The 16907-nt window shown below is 35.1% G+C and overlaps 1 protein-coding gene across 3 annotated transcripts in view; it reads right to left on the bottom strand.

Moving 5' to 3' along the window:
• The window catches only part of LOC308051541 (lysine-specific demethylase 4C-like), a 140140-nt gene that overhangs the window by 51729 nt on the left and 71504 nt on the right, over nt 1-16907 (bottom strand). The window contains exon 9 of one of the 3 annotated variants that reach the window (XM_080362036.1): nt 2932-3047. The exons of 1 other annotated variant lie outside the window; for it this stretch is intronic. In XM_080362036.1, the coding sequence (XP_080218162.1) occupies nt 3033-3047 (15 nt within the window). In that variant the 3' untranslated portion in view covers nt 2932-3032. Of the gene's footprint in view, nt 1-2931; nt 3048-13356; nt 13653-16907 lie in introns of those variants that run through there. One more of the 3 variants, XM_080362037.1, reaches the window with a different exon arrangement.

Raw genomic sequence — 16907 nt, forward strand, 5'->3', positions numbered from 1 at the left:
AAAAGAAGTAATATTATGCTTTGCCATCTCCATAAAGTCTGGACATTACCTGTCTGTTTATGAACTTTGAGAACAACTCCCATAGGGTACAAGTACTAGAAAGTTTATACAGCCTTTTGAAAGTGCGTAAGGAATACTAATACCACAGCTCATTGGTTTTTCATCATGAGTTCATATATTTTCTCAGTATTTACAAGTAGGTGTTCTTTTAGTTGAAACTAGAAATAAAAGGATAAACAAATTAAATCCTTTCACAAAAATGTATGAAGTTACATTGCCCTCTGCTGATGAACAGCTAAAATTGGACATAAAACCAGAGCTCATGCTCCAGTAAACACTTTGAATAACATATGTTACAGGAATTCAGATATTTGGTTTGCTATGATACAAATCCAACAGACCCCAAATGTCATTTCTGTTTTTTAAAGAATTATCACCAAAAAGAGCAATATAAAAAAGATCTGAAGAAGAACAAACATGCAATTTTATTTTTTTTCTTCTCCAAGAGTTGGAAAATAAACTCTGCTAATTTAATTTTACTCTAACATAAATTTGCCTGCATGATCCAACTTTAAATTACTTACCATATCAAAATATTTCTCCAATCAAGTTGCATATTATTGACATCATTTTCTTCTTTGAAATGAATATGAAATGACAACTTATTTAGCAATAAGCAAAACAATCTACTTCACACTGATGTTGAAAGGTGATTTTTAAAAGAAATTATATAGGAGAGGTTAGGAAATAAACTTATATCTTGTCTATACAGGCTGTTTGATGATGAAAATATACTTAGATTACAAACCAAACATACACAGCCTCCAGATCTGATCTCGATTAAACACTGGCTTTACATTTATAAATATTTTAGTCATTAATTAGAAGAAATTCTTGCTGCCGTTTACTTTACTTTCCAAACCCTACAGCTTATTGCTGGTAATGCTAATGTGTTATCAACACCTGCTTGGAGCCAGAGAGAACTGCCAGAGTCAACTAATTCAGTAACTTGAATTGGAACAGTTTAGAAAAGTACTTGCTCATTTTAGCTTTGCCCTTGTCAAGACTAATATCTTCAATACACTAGTTCAAATAAACAGCAGCAGTACAGATACAGTTGAACATACTTTGAAAGGCCCAAGTAGATAAAACGATAGCCTAAATTATTTTCCAGCCTCTAATTTCTTAGTCCTGCATGTGCTAAAGCATACATGTGTTACCTTAACTGCAGTTTAATGATGTGTTAATTAAATCATGTTATGTCATTTCACCTCATAGCACATATTTAAGCTCTAATCTATACAGGCCTCTGATATCCTTACACTCTTCTTAAAATACAATTAGTAACACACAAAATAATATCCCCTTGGAAACAGGGAAGTATGTTGCCCCTGCACAACAATAATGATCTTGCATTTTTTTCAAGAGGATGCTTTCATAATGCCTTTTTGTTTTTTTTATAAACCACAGAAGAGTTCAGGCCTGAGATAAAATGGGTAAATAAAAGGAAACAGTACCTGTGATGTATTCTAAATAAAAGGGAGTTGTGCTCATCTTAGTATCCAGGGATTTTTATTCTTTCTATTTTAAAAGCCACTTTCACTAAAACTCAACAAGTTTAAGATGACAGAAAAGAGAACACTCTTTAACTTGTGACTTTCTGTCATTTTCATCTTGCCCACAAACGGATGGTATACAGTTTCTTAACATAACAACATATATTTTCTTTACAATACTCATACATACCACAATGTAACAAGAACAACTATTTGTAAAGTAACAAAGAATAGGAATCATGAGAAAATAATAGTATTTCTTAGACTTTTAAAAGTAGTAGATAGCTATCAAACTAACGTATATGGTGATGAGATTAAACAAAAATATTCAGCTGTCGAAAGTGAGACATACAAAAGCTGTAAGTAAGAACAGGAGTAAATCAGCAATTAGTAAAAAAGAAGACAGGTATTGCCACACAAAGTGGAAGACTTTATTTTATTTCTATACTTCTCACCACTGTTTAGTTTTTCAAAACAAACAAACACACACACACCAGGCCACTTTAACATCTCTCCTGAAGTACATTAATTGATTTATTATAAATTCAACCCAGCCTAGTTTCCTTTCACATCCACTGAGAACCTTGTCCACTATGGATAACACAACAAACTATTTTCAGAACCAGCAAGAGTCATATTTGCTTCACCAGAATAATGGCATAATTATTTTCAATAACCTACAGTGCTCCTTGCCCACCTCTTTGTGTAATCTCCATTTACCTCCCAAACTCATTGTTGAGATTCTAAATTTTTCAGGACATGTCTCAATGGATTTCTCATATGCTTCCGGAAAATAAAGTAAAATAAAGTATTTTCTGATGCACATCCTGATCATTAGAACAAAGCACTTAGTTATCAGAGCAATAAACAGCTATCCTGATACATATGTACAGCAGCAATCTCCAGCTCACCCATACTCTGAGGCATTCACTGTTCAACAGTGTTGACACTCAACTACACTTACAAGACAAAAATCAACTCAGACACATAAAAGTGCTTATCTTCTTGCAAGTCCCTATGAAAAAAAAAAAAATCACTTTATCCCAAGAATTCAAATGTACAAATCTTCAGACAGATGCCTTAAGCCCCCAGATACCTGTACTCTTCCCAAAGGATTTTCAGGTTGCCTATAGTTTTAATGCTTATGCAATACCTCATGTTTTTGTCTTGGGAAAGGTAAACAGATCAATATCCAAGCCAAACTAGGGCTTCCAACATAGGTACTATCATCATCCAAACAGGTGTACTAAGAATATTCCAAACATACCTAGCAAGATTGAGGTCCAAGTGAAAAGACTGCAGATTCACATATTTCACCAGAAAGAAAACGTCTTATCATATAGAACCTGCTAGTGACCATCTGAAAACAGAGGGGCTGCCATCCTCTTCTGTGAAGGGTCTCAGGATTCGGAAAGGATGTGAAGATGGACCTTCCTAGAAGATAGAAGTCTTCCATCTTCTTCATCATATGCATCTTCAAGCGCCACCAAGCTGATGTTCCTGTAAGTAGCATTCTAAATCTTCCATGGGCAGTCACATGTAAAACATGTCAAGCTGCACTAAAGTAGCACTACATACATTCATATTGCCTAAATCCAAGGAACTGATGAGATTTTCTAGAATTATATAGCATTTTTTAGTTTCCCAAGCAAAAATAGTTTCAACAACCACAAATAAACCCCAGTCTAGGTACATCCTTAGACACGACTTCAGGACATTTTGAGATATCCATATAACAACCAAACAATTGCCCCCAGGGAGAAAATGAATGCTTATAAAGGTGAATTTTAGTCATTCTGAAGTGACTGCTCTAAGTAATTTAAAGCTTTATGGATGTCATGAAAAGCAGGTCTAAAATTCTGAGTCAGAAGTACACAGTTTAAGGACCTAAAAGGTCAGGATGGGCTTAGGAAAAAAAAAACCAAACAACTGAAGGGAAAGGCTACCATGGTGGTTTTAGAAACAGAGTCTTAAAAACACAGGTTATTCTCTTAAATTGAATCACAGTCAGAGAACTGACATGATTACAGAAGAAGTCCTAGCCCAAAGGTGGTGTGCAAAGGAAACAGTAATGGAAATAACCTTTATTTTAAAGCCCTTCTGCGAAAAAATACAACAAGCCCCAAAATGGCATGATAATCAAATAATCCTCTAAAATCAAATAAAGTAATTGGTCACTGAGCTTCTCCTATCTTTGAACTTGCATTAGGGCTGTTGGCCAGGTTGTGCTAATCTCACCCACGGCTTATTAGAACTGCCGTCTCACTTGTCTTAATTATTGCAAACCACTCACTCTGAAAATTGCTTTTTTTGATGGTAACCTTAATGAAATACAGGATATTATGAATTTTTAAACTAGGCATTTCATGTACCTGGAACTATAATTTTTCTCTACTTGCTTTCCTATAAAGGAAGTAAGAATTAAGAATGGCCAGGAAGTCATGAATCTTTTCTGGTATCTAGATCCATTCATAGTGCTCAAAATCTAAGCCTGCCAGAAAAATATTTGAAGAGGCTGAATGAATAAACTGCAAACAAAAGCTTAAGAGCTCAAGGATGGAAGACAGGAGGTCTACAAATGCTCACCTACATAGAAGACTAAAATGTATTTTCAAAAGTGAAAAAAGAATCCAGATTATGTTTCAAATTTGCCTAATAGAGAGTCTCTGATTGCTCTTCAGTATTGTCATTCATTAAAAGGTTTTGTGCACATTGCAATGAGGTAGTGCTACTGAGTAATTATTTCAGTGATTAAACAACACTGAAAGTCAATCTCACAATTACAATAAAGGACACATATGACAAAAACCAGTTTGTTAAATAGGAACATTGAAGAGAAAACCACAAAATGAAAAATATTTTTTCACCAAAAAACATGGAGCAAGAGTTTGGAGCATGACAAAGTTCTCCCCCAAAATCAGTCTAAATTAAAGTAAGCCATTTATAAGAGTAACGGGGGTGACAGAGTAACCATGACCGCAAATTCAACCAGGATCCCAAGTATTGTTAGACTATGTGCCTTTATTGTATGAGTGACCCCCCAAGTGATCATTACTTTAAAAAAACAAAATAATTTATATTGAAAGGCAAACATCATTTTAAATAAGAGGTCTACTACTTAACCTAACGGTTCTTTGGAGGCAGAGGAACCACTCAACAGCCAATCCACATAGCTCAATAGGCACAACACAGTTGCAATAAACTGGAGCTGCTTCATCATCATATGACTGACATTCCTGAAACACGCTCTGGTATTCACCAAACCACATGGGGTCCCTCAAAAATTCTGAAAAATCTAAGTGGTTTCTTGGTCCAGGAAGTTCTGGAACTGCTAAACTATCCATAAAAGTGCACTTTATGAAGGTGTATTCCTTCTAAGAGTAAATGCAAGAATACTATTAAAACATTTTTTATTCCTAAGTGTTGTAATTATAAATGATACATGCATGTCCAGCAAACAACCTGTATTCAGTTTTTGCCTACAGTAAACCATCATAACATACCAGTAGTTTCTAAAAGCCAGCAACAAAATCCTGTACAGTTCTACTGTAACAAATAGAAGACTTATTTTTAAAAAAAATCTTCTCTAAAATCCCAGTTTTTTCTTGTTTCACTGTATTTAAAATTTCAGGAAATCCCGAAAGCTTTACACGCTCAGGAAGCCCTCAAGAAACAACACTTCTGTGTGCCACCTGACTTCATATTCATTCTTCTGATAAGCTATTATCTAAGCCTTTCAGATTCTGCACCGAACAGGCTTTATCACTAATAATTATTTTAGACATGGCCAAATAATGATGGAAATGACATGAAGATATTTGCATTTATCTCTCTGATCACTACAGTTATCAAAGGACTAAGATAACAAATGTGACACGAATCCCCTTTCACTAACTCACAGCCTTCCCTTTTTGGATTTACTGAAGCAAACACAGTCCATTTGCCAGATCTCCACACACCTGCTTTATTTAACTCTGATATCTGTGACCTAGTATCAATGCAAAAGGTCAACAACAAGTCTTATGGATGAAATTAAAACAGTGCAAAATATTAAAAAGCTTTTTTAAAAAGCTTAATTGGTGGATTGTCAGCATTCTCATTTACAACTAGTTTTGAGAAAACAACTGTATCAATTGTAACTTGCTTTCAAAAGTCCAATAGTATCAATAAAATTATTAGATCTTATTTCTGAAGATTCATAATATCCACAACAGTAAAATCTAATCACCTGATTGCTCCTTCAGTTTTTCTATCATATATTCATGTTATTTTCAAGTATTTGCAACTGGAGACAAAACAGAACACAGACAGCAATGCAAAATAGTTTAAACATTATTTTAAGTAACTGACTAATTAATTCATAAATGACATAAAGGGAGAAAAGAAAAGCAATTTTATTTTTAACATGAATATTTGCAGGTCAATCATCCAAAAGATCCAAACTCATTACTGTTCAATAAAAAGTAGCCTTAATACTTGCAGAATATCTACGGTGCATCTAGAGAATAAGTTAAAGACAGGTTTTTGTACTTCATTTTTTGTGGTATTATTTTGGTTAGTAGGACACTCCAGAAAAACAAATAAGTACAATTATTAGTTTACACTAATAATAGGGAGACCCACTGTGCATTATCTTAGAGAAGATGAGTAAACCTGGCAAATAAGCAAGTATGCTGCTTCACAATGCTTTTACACAACATTACTGTTAATTACTTTGAAAACGTTTAATCATACATGAGCTTGAAATGCAAGCATAACCACAGGCTAGGCAAACACATTAACGTGTGCCCACATAAAAAGGCACTGAAGAAACAGTTTGGAAAGGAAGATTCTACTGTCAACTATCTTTCCAACCTATGCATCCAGGCAGGAATTGTCATAACCGCAGAAAGAACTGATGGGGCAATTTACGGAGCTGCTTGTTGCTATGATTTCACCGTGAAGAATAAAAGCTATCAATCATCCAGTCCCAAACAAACTCAGAGGAGACGCAATGACCAGAACCGAGAGATCCCAGAAAACACATTCACCTCAGGACACAAACTGCTACAGATTTTTCTCTAGTTTGTCAACATGCCATATAATTTTGATTCCAGCTATAACCGTGAGGTGTGATTAGCTCAGCATTTTAATCCCCTGCTCCATTACAAGAGAATTAACACAGTACCACAACATTACCAGTATCAGAAGTAATTATTTTGAAGAAAACAAGACTTTGACTTAGTGAGTCAGCAATACTTTAGTCTTTCTGAATGAATTTAGGTAAACTAAGTGTTAACCAAAGTTGGATCCCAGTGTTTGAGGCTACCACTTAGAAAGGTTTCCATCTTGCAGAAATTTTTTTCTGAGACCTCAGTGAACTCAACTAGTTCAGTATCTCCCACTTTCCAGTCTAGTGCTAAGGTACAGGCATTTGCCAAGCAACTGCCTCTACAGCCTGGCTTTCTGTCATAATGCATGTAAATCACCTATCTTGGCTCAAAACAATCTTAAACTCTCTTTTCTAACTGTTAATAATAGCGACAAAGAAAAAAATTAAATAATGGCAATAAGCCTCAACACAGAATTCATGGTCTCAGTTAACACTGCAAGTCTTTCCTTCTGGATTGTTTTCAACATACACAGTACTATCAGTGGGCAACTTCCCTGCCAGAAAATGACCAAGAGACTGTGTTTCAATGCTGCACAGACACCAGCTAATGGGGAGAAGCCACAGAGCAAGTTGCAGGATACAGAAGGACATAAAAGGATTATGCTGCGCTTTAGTAATCATTCCAACAGCTTCAGAAGGTAGAGCTGGCAACTTCTGAAGTAGTTAGGGCAAAAGAAGCAGCTACATCATTTGGGGACCATTTGAGCATTAATTTGCTCAGGGGAAAAAAAAAAATAAAAAGAAAAATAATTCAAATTAAATTGGATTGTTATCCTTATAAGAAATATTATTATGTATAACATACCTTCACAAAGAAAAAAAAATATAGCCTGATTTGGGTTTAATAAATGTATATAAGTGTTAATTTAATTAAAATGCATTTCCTTCATAGTCATTTTATTAATAGCTCTGGAAGGTAAAACAAGATTACTGAATCTTAATTAAAAATAAAAATCCAAATGAACTGCAGCAGCATAATCAATACAAATTACATTATTTAAATTAACTAAAATTTAATTAAAGGCATTCACATTAAATTTATTCACTTTGGATTCAAAGCTTTTCCAATTTAAACCGTTTTGTAACAATTTTATAAGCAGCACGGCAGTCAATAAAATTTCACATTATTCTAAATTAGCTATTATGTGCTAGACACATCATTTTTACGAAACAAAATACTGATTCTGTCACATGATGGAGTTTAGCAACAAAGCCAGAGGAAGAAAAATGCACCTAATTCTCCAGGCTGTTTCTGTACAAACGCAGTACACGATCACTGCCCATTTGATTATGGCAACCCATGTTACACAAAGCAAATGAATAGTTCCATTCAAGTTATCCCCTCTGTCCTCTTGCAATACAAGTACTTGGTGAGTATACAGGACAAGAGCTGTCTCACAGAGAATGGGAATATATGTAGCATTTCCCGTAAAAATTGCAGAGACAAAAAGATGCAGGAGACACACTGTTAGTCATTATTAACACTAAAATCCTGTCTGAAGTTTTTTAAAAATTGCTTGCTTTTTAGACATGCTGAATTATGCTAGCTGGCAAGAGGACCTGAACATGCTCAATACCTTCCAAAAGTTGGGAATAAAAATGTTTGATTAGCTGTATAAGCTTGTCAAAATACATTTATGCCAAAGTAGCTTAAAAAAATAAACAAAAAAACCTCAAGATCATGACATTTTTGAAAGCTTTCTTCATCTAAAAAAACATTCTGAATCAATTCTAATTGAACCCCAACTAAAGACATCATAATTTCAAATATCAGATTCAAGAACTACAACACTTGTAACATCAAGAAGCCTGACAGACCAGGTGTGCAAGATCAAGTAACTGATAAGCAAGTTTGTCAACACCACAAAAGGGAAGAAGGGAGAGCCCTTCTGAAATACTGCAGGGACATTTCAGCCACAGACACAACAGGACAATAGAAGATTTCACTCTTTTCCAGGCAGAAGACACTACAATAAGGAAAGAAAAGTGAAGATTTCAGAAGAGAGTGACACAACCTAAAGAATGTACAGAAAGTCACTCTAAGATGGTAAGCAAAGATGAAGTAATATACATCTTATAACTCTCCATTATAACATACAGGAAAGGCTCCCAAGGTTCTAATAGGTACCAATATTTTTTTTAAAAAATTGCAGTGTTTGAAATATGTGCCTCAGGGTGTTTCTTACTGAAAAAAAAAAAGATATAGGTATGTGCCACACAGCTAACTGGTTCCAAGTTTGCAGATCTCTTCCCCTCCTGCAGTACATGGTGTAATGCAAGATTTCAGAGGCCAAAGATCTATACTACATAGTGGTAGAGGTTAGAAAACTTTTCTTAGATTCTTCCTTTCAGTGATTTGGCCATCAGAAACTGATAAATAGTATTAATAAGCTTCCATCTTTTTATTCCTACAGGCCCTGGTTTTGCTGGAATCAAAACAAAGTATATAAGCAAAAGGGCAGAAGTATGACAAAGGAAAATGTCTACCTATCCTGCTGCTACTATCACAATTACTGTAAGTAAAGATGCTTTACTGAAATGCTCTAATTTACAGATTGCACATTTCCCCTTTATTCAGATTTACTGATTAATGCTGACTCTTTCTGATCGCTTTGTGAGAAGAGAGGAAAAAAAAAAATATATGTAATAATTTCCTAAGAAAACACCACTGCTCTATACTGTCTTTTACAAGATGTCTCAAATTGTTTCTTTTACAAGATGTTAGAGATCAAGAACAGAAAAACTATTAAACTGTCCTGTTTTGAAAACACTGTCAGTACTCAGTGGAGTCATATATGAGGAGTTGCTGATGACTGACTATTCTACCTACATGTGCATGATAAATTTTTACACTAACATATGGCATATCATTTTTTGTAAGAGATGATAGTGAACTGCTTGACAACAATTATGAACAGACCAATGATTTTGAAAACTATTTTGAAAAGAAAAAAGAATTCAAGTAAATGACAAGTACACCACACATAGTTCTTAACAGCTATTGCAAAGAGCATTATGGGAAGAAAAGCCCTGTAAGCGTCTCAGTGCTCTAAGTCCCTAACCCCTAGCTGCAAATATCAATTCTGCAGGATTGTACACCATTCAGTTGGAAAACTAACTGGCTTGTCCAGAATTCACTGTTACCTGCTTTGCCCAAAGCAAGAGAACAACTTTTACAATGTCAAGAACATTTTGTACAAGTAATGGTAACAGAACTCTCCCCCAGTTTCATACAACTGGAGATTACTGTAGAAATTGGATTTTCAAGTTGAAAAGGCAGCATGTGAAGGAGAAAGGGGAACAGCTCTAGAGCAACAACAACAAAAAAATCTTACATAGACATAATAAAAAAAAAAAGATTAAATAGACTGGATTTGACAATTACAATTTCTGTGTGACTGCACCAGCTCTCACCAAAGCAAACAGGGTAAGGGTATAATAAACCTAAAATAACTTGTGGAAAGTCAACAAATCGAAGATTAGCAAACAAAGATAATTCGATCTATTTTGATCAGAGATGCATATAAATTGCATACATCCTCTGAGCCCTTACATGTTTTAAAGTCACATTGCTAGCAGTACTTTTTTTCTAAAAAACAGTCAGAAATTTCCAAGCCATTCACTGAGTAGAGCATCAACCTCAGCTTAATCAGGGAGCACAAGTGCACAATCACCCAAGTTCACACAACAACTGACCTACCCGAGATACGCCACTCATTTATCTTTTCAGTCTACGCTACAGAAGAGTCAGATCCTGACTTTACATCTCCAAACAATTTGCTCATTGATGCTAGCTGCATTCAGATTAATAAGGGTTAGAGAATGTAGACCTATGGGGACTATCCAACTACTGCTTTATTAAGGCATCAGCAATTACATTTTATTTAACTATGCAGAATACAAACCTTTACTAACAACACAGGAGTTCTTCATTTCTTATCAAATTCAGTGAAAACTTGATATTAAATGTGCTTGCTACACCTTTAGAGAAGACCTAAAGAATTCTGCTCTCCAGCTCTGGACCAAAATCAACACAGGCAGATTTCAAAGGTGTAACCACCCCAAATTCTAGTCATACTTCTTCACTAAAAAAAAGCCTCATATCTGGTTACTGTACTGACATCCAGTCTATAACTTTAAAATCTTGTTCTTTTACCATGTACTTTCCAACAAAATACTTCTAATTTTGCACCAATTTAACTGTTTAACTACTAATACTCTACTTCTTTTTGCTCAGGCTATCAAACAACACTTGAGAATGCTCCTTGTAGGAGACAAAACTTATCATGCAGGTAGATATTTCATGGATATTAACTTGTTTCATTGCAGATGAAAAGTATTTATCCCCTACAGCCAACAGTAACCAAATGGCAAGAGAGGACTGGAATGGCAAGCACAGAAATTCTATTTGTATCTCCCTCAGTCCTTTAAAGCTCCCACTTCTCCCAGGACTACACTTTCAGTGCCTCAGCAATCTATGTCCATTTCTTCACTGTTTCTTCCCTCTCCCTTTCACAGGTCCTCATGCATCTTTTCCACAAACACTCTGCCTCTGTTTTGGATAGAGGAATGTCTGAAATGCATTGAAGACAGTTACTATTTTACAGATTTAATCATACGAAGTAGCTTAATACTGTCTTATCATTATTAGGAGCTTCTCTCAAAAAAAAAAAAACCCACACTGAAATTTAGCCAAGACCTCAATTTAACCGACTTAGAATAAAAATCTAAAAATAAAATCTATGTCTCCTTTTTCAGGCAATTACTTGAGGATGCCAACTTTCAGTTAAACCACTGTTGCATCAAAGGTAACTCAGACTGTAAATGCCTGTAAACCATCAAGCAAAAAGAAAATGCTCTCCCTCTTAATCCTCGCAAACTCTAGCACATTAAGTTTTTAATCCTTTTCTTATTATCTCTTGAGAGCTATAGTCCATGCAGGGTGTCCCATTTCAACACTTACATCTTTTACTGTTCATTATGGTGTACTGTCATCCTGATGACATGACTGCTAAATACATAACCAATCACTTATTTTTGGAATCACTCAAGATTTTTTCCAAAATCTGACATCTGTCATGATGTTATTACTGTTTCTTTAACAGTGTTTTTTCATGAAATAATTCCACCACCTCCAGGTAACTTGCTTTGTAATCACAGACAGAATAGGTAGCTCTATGATGTGCAGACTTGCAGACAGGTATTTGTTTCACTGACTTTCTTGAGCATTTTTCTACTAATGATTGGACTTTGACCCACTAAAGTCTATCTAGTAACCCTGAGAGTCCCTGCTAATCCTTTTGTGCAATTTAACTGGAAACACTGCTCCTCTTACACCCAGCAAGCTCTAACACATTATTTCTTTATCCTTTTTTTATTACCCGTTTCCAACTATACTCACACATTAGAGGGAACAGGACATGAAGTTAGAACAGATATAAGGCTCACTTAAGCCAAGGGGCTGAGACAGCACTTGTTACAGCCTCTAAATACATGGAATTTCTCCAGCAAAACTTTGACACAACACACAGTCACATCTAATTAGATATCTCACCTACACAAAAAAAATAAAAGTAACTACAAAAAACTTTTCCTCTTTTCTAAGCTTTCTACTTTCAGGGACCATATATAAATTTCAATTTTTTTTTTTTTTTAATCAGAATTATCTGTGACAACTTTTGCCAAAAAGTCTTCTTGTCTGGAGTCCTTCAAGTCCCACTACTCCCTCTGATAGCTGTGCAATAATACTCATGGAATATCAACAGGATCACCTAGGACATTACACTGTAATTTTAACTGCAGCATTAAAACTCATTTAAAACTGCTTAGTTCGAGTATTTCATTCATACATGCATCATAGATTACTCCCCACAGGACTCATAAAAATACATAAAGATACTCAGACCTCTCAGTCTTTCTTACATACAGTGATTGTTCTGAACACAGTTTGAAAAGGCCACCAAAACACAGCATTTACTGCTTTCTATTAAGGTCATCAGAAGAAGTAACTGCCAATTTAATTGGAATAGGTTGGGAAATCTAGACACAAGCACAATGACACCAAGATAAAATAAGTTTTTATTTGTTATTCAGATGTTTGTTGGATATTCTAAACTAGATTTTTCCCTTGAAGCAGTGGTTAATGCTTCAGGCAGAAAGACAGAACTTAAAAACTGAATATAACCACACTACCACTGAGGTCTTACTTCAGCTTTTTTTGATATGGAACATTTCAGAAAATTATTTCAAGATATACTTCAACCACCCCCTTTTTGTAAAGCATAGCAATATGCTTTTTGTGGATTTTATCTAAAAATCAAACCAGTACAAGTTATACAGTTCATTTAAGATTCTTTTCAAGAATTCTAAACCTTAAGCCTTTTTAGCTTGTAGCACACAAGCAAGTCCTACTCACTCAAACAGCAAGCACAGTGGAGACACTAAATCTACAGCTGAGGCATCCTCCCATGTTCAGCTCCTGTTTCACTTTATCCACTAAACCACATTAAGGTCATTTGTACTGAAAGTAACACATACATTTAATTTGCCCTTCTATAGTCACCTTGGGATGTGATTATATCATTTATTCTTCTTCACACATACAAGGCTTCTCTAATGCTCAGTATAAGTCAAAGATTTTGAATTATGTATATATATATTACAGTGTGGTTGTTTTGGATGAAGTAAAGAAACCATGTGTGTTCCACATCTATGATACTGCTATTTAATGTTTCTTCTTCATTTTCACGTAATATTCCACAGACTCTCAGAAAAATGCAGAGAAAATTGCAAGTACACCTTATCTCCACAGTATGTTTGGCCTGAGGTGAATTAGTGAACTGCAGGACTGATTCACCTCCAGTAGAGCTGAATCCTGTACACGGTCCCAGTAGAAGATACATAGGTTAACAGAGTGAAAATCAACTTCATACAAAGCTTTATCTCTGTAAACCAAAAAAAAAAAAAAAAAAAATAAAATATATATATATATATAGAGAGAGAGAGAGAGAGAGAGTTTCACACAATGTCAGTGAGCACGAGAAACTGCTTGGAACATCAGCAGAATGGCTGCTAGTACCCTGAGTATCCTAGAACAATACTTCCCTCTAGTAGCACGAACTTGCTATGAAATCGACAAAACAGCAGCGTACCTCACTCTTACAGCACTAGTCCACGTGGAGGACACTGCTTATCAGCACTACCTAACACTAGAATTACCTGCTACTACTGTGAAGAAATGAACTCTCTTGTGGTTCAAACTGAGACCAAATAGCTGCAAAATAATAATAATAACAGTAATAATAGTAGTAGTATTTAGTTAGGGGAGGGCTTGGCTTAAGAGGATAAAGATTGAGCGGTGGTGGTTTTAAGAGACCTGAACCCTAACACTTAAGTGATCTATTATACCTATCTATGTAGCTCACCTCCTAGTCTCAAAATACGGAATTACTCTAGCAAAGCTAGAGAATTGAGTGGGAGAATGCAGTTAATTTTTAGGATGAGTTTCACTTATGCAAATTGTGTAAATAACAGAATACAATGACAGAGAGCCCCCTTCAATTACTTGGGCATGCAGTGACACATGAACCACTTTCTGGTATCTACGACATCTGCCTGATCCCTAAATATTACACTAGATTAATGGAAACTGGTACTCTTCTGGCTACGCAGAAAAAGGCAAAACATCTTAAGCTATCTCAAATGCTGTTGGACACCTGTTTTTCAACAGCTGATTCAAGCCCAGAGTCTATTTCATGAACCTCAAACTTATGAAAATAATTTCTTACTTCAGATTCTTCTTTCTTGAAAAACTTGCAATGAAATAATCTCATTACAGGCTGTGACATTAATATATGGACAGAAAGCTACCCAGTGACAACAGTTTTTTTCTTAGTAAATCAAGGATAATTATAATCCTCATTCTGATGAAAAGTAAGGAAGACAAACTGTATTGATTTACTCAAAATTTCATATAAATGATATTCTGAAAATGCAAGTTTATTGTAAATTATTGGCTTTTTCTATGAAAAAAATTACCTCACAGTTTGGTGAAAGCTGCTATAAAACAAAATCTCTAAACATCCACTAAGTATGCCAACTTGGTACGTTTATTACTGTGATAAATGGAACTTCTACAATATCACTTGGGGGGGGGGGGGGGGGGGAAAATCAAAGGAAAATTAGATTCCATCATTTCTACTCATTCACAGTTGCCAGAAAGTACTCCAAAATTTAATATCTTATTTTAAGGAATTCACTTCTCCTTACTTCCTAAAAGTTCTAGTTATGTTGGTTCGATTTTTATCTAGTAAAGCAAACAGCTTGCATGAGAGCTCTGTGCCAGAAACATGTATGCATAACCTTAGTCACAGATACTGCAGCATTACACAAAAGAAAGGGTAGGCACAGATGGAAAAGATTCATGAAAATCTACACTGAGCTTCACAAACACAGAATACACAATTCCCAGATAATAACAATGCTTACACATACTGTAGCACCAACCGTCAAGAAGTAAGAACACAACCAGATGAAGGTTTGGATTCTGAATTCACTACCGGTTGCTCTACCAAAATGGGATGGTATAAAACAAAAAAACAACAGAATATAACTCTGTTGCATTTACAGTCAAAAATATTGCTATTATTACTATTCCCTTAAAACCATTACAGTTCTAAATTCAGGACATCACAGTACTAGAATTATGAAAGTGCCCAAGTTACTGCCCACTGAGAGACTAACAATCTCACCATTACAGCAACAGATTTTAGAGTGGGAAATTTTAATACCTGCTGTTCCCAGGAAATGCTGAGTTTGTGAGGTAAGAATCAAACGGGCAGTAGAGGATGGATGCAAAATGGGCAAAGCTAAAAGATGAGGAACAGCTAAAGATAAAATAAATAAACATAAACTAAAAATAAAAGAGAACATTCTGTGACAACTATAAATCTGAGCGTACACCATGGCACTATGATTATGAAGTGAAATGTCAAACTGCACAGTGCACAAGATTTGCTCTGAAGTGGTGTGGTAACCTCAGGACCAGAAATGAAAAGCACTGTCTCCTTCCTGAATCTTTGTAAGATTTCATTAGCAGCCAAGTCAACGATATAAGGTAGCTACTTATGATTTCCAGCAAATAAAAGCATTAAGTTGTACATTTTGAATGATGCTGATATTGTAGATAGGTATTCAACATATTAACATGCAGTGTTTTAAAAAAAAAAGTTTTCTTGACAGCAGTACCTAACTCAAACTAATAAAATAAGCTATTAATAATGTAAGAATCACTCCTGAGCTCATGCACATAGCCATTTCTGAAATTCAGTACTAAACACTGCTGTAGGAGTAGTAATATACCTTTTAGCCTAAGCCTTTAAATCATTCACCCACATTAAAGGGGGGGGAGGGGGAAGGGACAATTGAGAAGAATTTTTATTTTTGTTTTTAAAGAGACAATTAATATTTTATCATAGAAAAGCAACCTAGCATAATCCTCATTGAAAAAATTATTACCCCAATAAATTATGAGAGGTAGAAAAGTGCTTTGGTGTGGTAAGTATAATTTCTTCTCTGATAAAATTATTTAAGTCATATATGTTGTCTCACAATATGTATTTCATGATAAATATATTGTTTGTATAGCATAAGATGGACATGGCTATCCTCAAGACAATGATTCTCTTTTACCCAATCAAATCAGTATAATAAATAACTTTTCTTCTATTTGAAACAGTCATAACTGCTTGAGGCTGCTGCAGCACAAAACCAAAATATCTTCACAAAGGTCTCCAAACAGTCAAGCTGAAAATCTAAGCTAAAGTTTCATTTAACAGCCTGTCAGTTTTTTGATATGAAGCTAATGAATGCAGTGGCAAACAAATCCATCAAACCTAACATCAAAACAACTGCACTTCATCCTACCAAAGGGAAAAATACAACCTGCAGGCCAGCACTTTGATCTAACCTATCCACAGAAAACACGTTGCTAAGCAGCTACCACTGAAGAATATGCATGAGTAATTACTGAATTATTTTTATGAAAGACAACAATAATACTTAAGTAGCCTGACTTTCAAGTCGAAAAGGTTGGTAGACTTCTCTCCCCAGGTTCTGCATTTCAGCTAAACAACAAAAAGTTTTCCAGCACCAGCATCTGAAAACAAATCACGTCTTAAAAAGAGCTGCAATAAAAAGGA

The sequence above is a fragment of the Nesoenas mayeri genome (assembly GCF_963082525.1).
Source record: "Nesoenas mayeri genome assembly, chromosome: Z".
Taxonomy (NCBI): domain Eukaryota; kingdom Metazoa; phylum Chordata; class Aves; order Columbiformes; family Columbidae; genus Nesoenas; species Nesoenas mayeri.